This window comes from Larimichthys crocea, unplaced genomic scaffold, assembly GCF_000972845.2.
Source record: "Larimichthys crocea isolate SSNF unplaced genomic scaffold, L_crocea_2.0 scaffold8500, whole genome shotgun sequence".
NCBI classification, from domain to species: Eukaryota; Metazoa; Chordata; class Actinopteri; family Sciaenidae; genus Larimichthys; species Larimichthys crocea.
The window spans coordinates 2328-4457 of NW_020861142.1; the positions used below are offsets into that span (position 1 = coordinate 2328).

General features: G+C 57.6%; 1 protein-coding gene across 1 annotated transcript; it reads left to right on the plus strand.

Annotated features, from left to right (window-relative positions):
* Positions 1-286: 286 nt before the first annotated feature.
* Positions 287-1163, plus strand: LOC113745564 (proline-rich protein 2-like; the record flags this gene model as incomplete). Its single annotated transcript, XM_027277171.1, has 1 exon — positions 287-1163. A coding segment is annotated over exon 1 (877 nt), but the record flags the coding sequence as incomplete, so codon positions are not given.
* Positions 1164-2130: the final 967 nt, after the last annotated feature.

The following is a 2130-nucleotide window of genomic DNA, read 5'->3' on the forward strand; positions in this document are numbered from 1 at the left end:
CCCCATGTTTGCGTGATGCAGGTTAAATTGTGACTCTAACTTCACAAAAATTGGCATCAGCAGGTCGAACGACGTCTCAACAAGCTCAAACAAGCGTGCCGCCCACACAACACGACATAACACAAAACCCCAAAAACACACCCCCCACACACACCAAGCAAAACGCCCGACCAACAACAAAAACACCCCCCCCCCCGGGACCACACCAAACCCCAACCACCCCCCCCCGCACCCAGACCCCCCGACAAACAAAGAACCCGCGGGCAACCAGGACTGGCCAGCGAACATGGAGCAAAAAAGCCACAAACGAACCCCCCAGACACCGCCCCACAAGGGCACACACCAACCCCCGAGAAGCAACCCACAGCAACCACCGCCCTCGGCCCCCACCGCGACAACACGACTGACGGGACCCCCACACCACAAGGCCCGACACACGCGACACCCCCCCCCCCCCCCAAACCACCCCCCAAAAACGAAACGACCCCACCCGGGGAGCACACCCCAACCGCGACAACAAACACCCCCCCCACCCAACCCCCCCACCACACCAAACAACCACACCACCCCCCACACACCCTCCCCCCCCTCCCCCCCCACCCCGTCCCCACCAACCCAACTACCACCCAAAACAACGCCGCGACACAGGCGCCCCAACCCACACACCGGCCAACAACACAACACGAACCAACCAACCACCCACCCCCCCACACCCGACCCCCACAACCCCCCGGCACCCAGACAACCCCCCAAAAGCCGAACACCCACACGCCCCCCACCACAACACCCCCCCCCACACCACCACACACCCCCACCAACCAACATCCGAAAAACCCCCCCCCCCACCACCAAACCCCACCCACAGGCCACGGGCACGGGCCGCGAGGTGACCGACGGCCAACCCCCCCGACGCACAAGCGCCCCCCCACCCCCCCCCGGCGCGCGGCCACGAGCCCGCAAACACACCACCCCCACATGCTCACACCGCCACCCACAGACCCACCAAGAAACCCCAAGCAGCTCCCACCCCACACAGGGCGCGCCAACCACCACAGAACAACACCCCACCACCGGCCAACCCGGGGCCGCGCCGCCCAACCCCCCACCCCCCACCCACCCACCCCCCAAAACCCACCCGAAGCACAAACACCCACCCACCACGGGCAACCAAACACCACACACACCCACCACCCAACCCGAACCCACCACCCCCACCAACACCAAAACCCATCCCCACCACCCACCCCACCACGCCCAACCACTAACACTCCACCACCCACCCCCCCAAACCCACCCCCCCCCCACCAAAACACCACAACGACACCCAAACCCCCTGACCCCATACCACCCAAACACCCCCCACACCCCCCCCCCACCCCCACCCAATCCCCCAAACACACACACCCCCGCCCACGTCGCCCCAACCCAACGACTCTCCACACCAACAAACCCCAGGCGACCACACCCCCAACGCCCCCCACACAACACCCCCAACCCACCCACCCCAAACTCACCACCCCACACCACCCACGCACACCCCACCTTTAGTCTTCTTTCCCCCTTTATTTTTTTTTCCCTAAACAACTCATATATTTGTTATATTCCATTTTTATATTCCCTAGTAACTTCAGTTTTTCATTCTACACCTACTCCTTTATTCCCATAATTTTTATGTTCTGCTTGTCGCCTAACTGACAAATTTAGTTAAAGATATACTCGACCCATCTCCCTTCATAGCTCAAATCCAACTGTAGAAAGGTCCCCTGAATCCATCCCGTCTTTTTTTATAACCGTAGAGTCTTTAGTGGGGGGGGGTAACCTTAATGTGCCACTTGAGGCTGGGCTCCAGAAGTGAGTCAGTCTCGGGCATAAAAAAAGAAGAGAAAAAGGGAAGGAAAAGGAAAAGGAAAAAAGGAGAAAGAAGGGAAAGGAAGGGGGGAAAAAAAAAGGAAAAAAGGAAAAAAATGGGGGAAAAAAAAAAAAAGAAAAAAAAGAGAGAAAAAGAGAGGAAAAGAGAAAGTAATGGCGCCCGCGAAGTTCAAATAGTCCAATATTTTAAAGACAGCAAAATAAACATAGAGAAATTGTACAGCCTGGTACAAAAACAAAAGAAAAGGGAAAATTAATCAA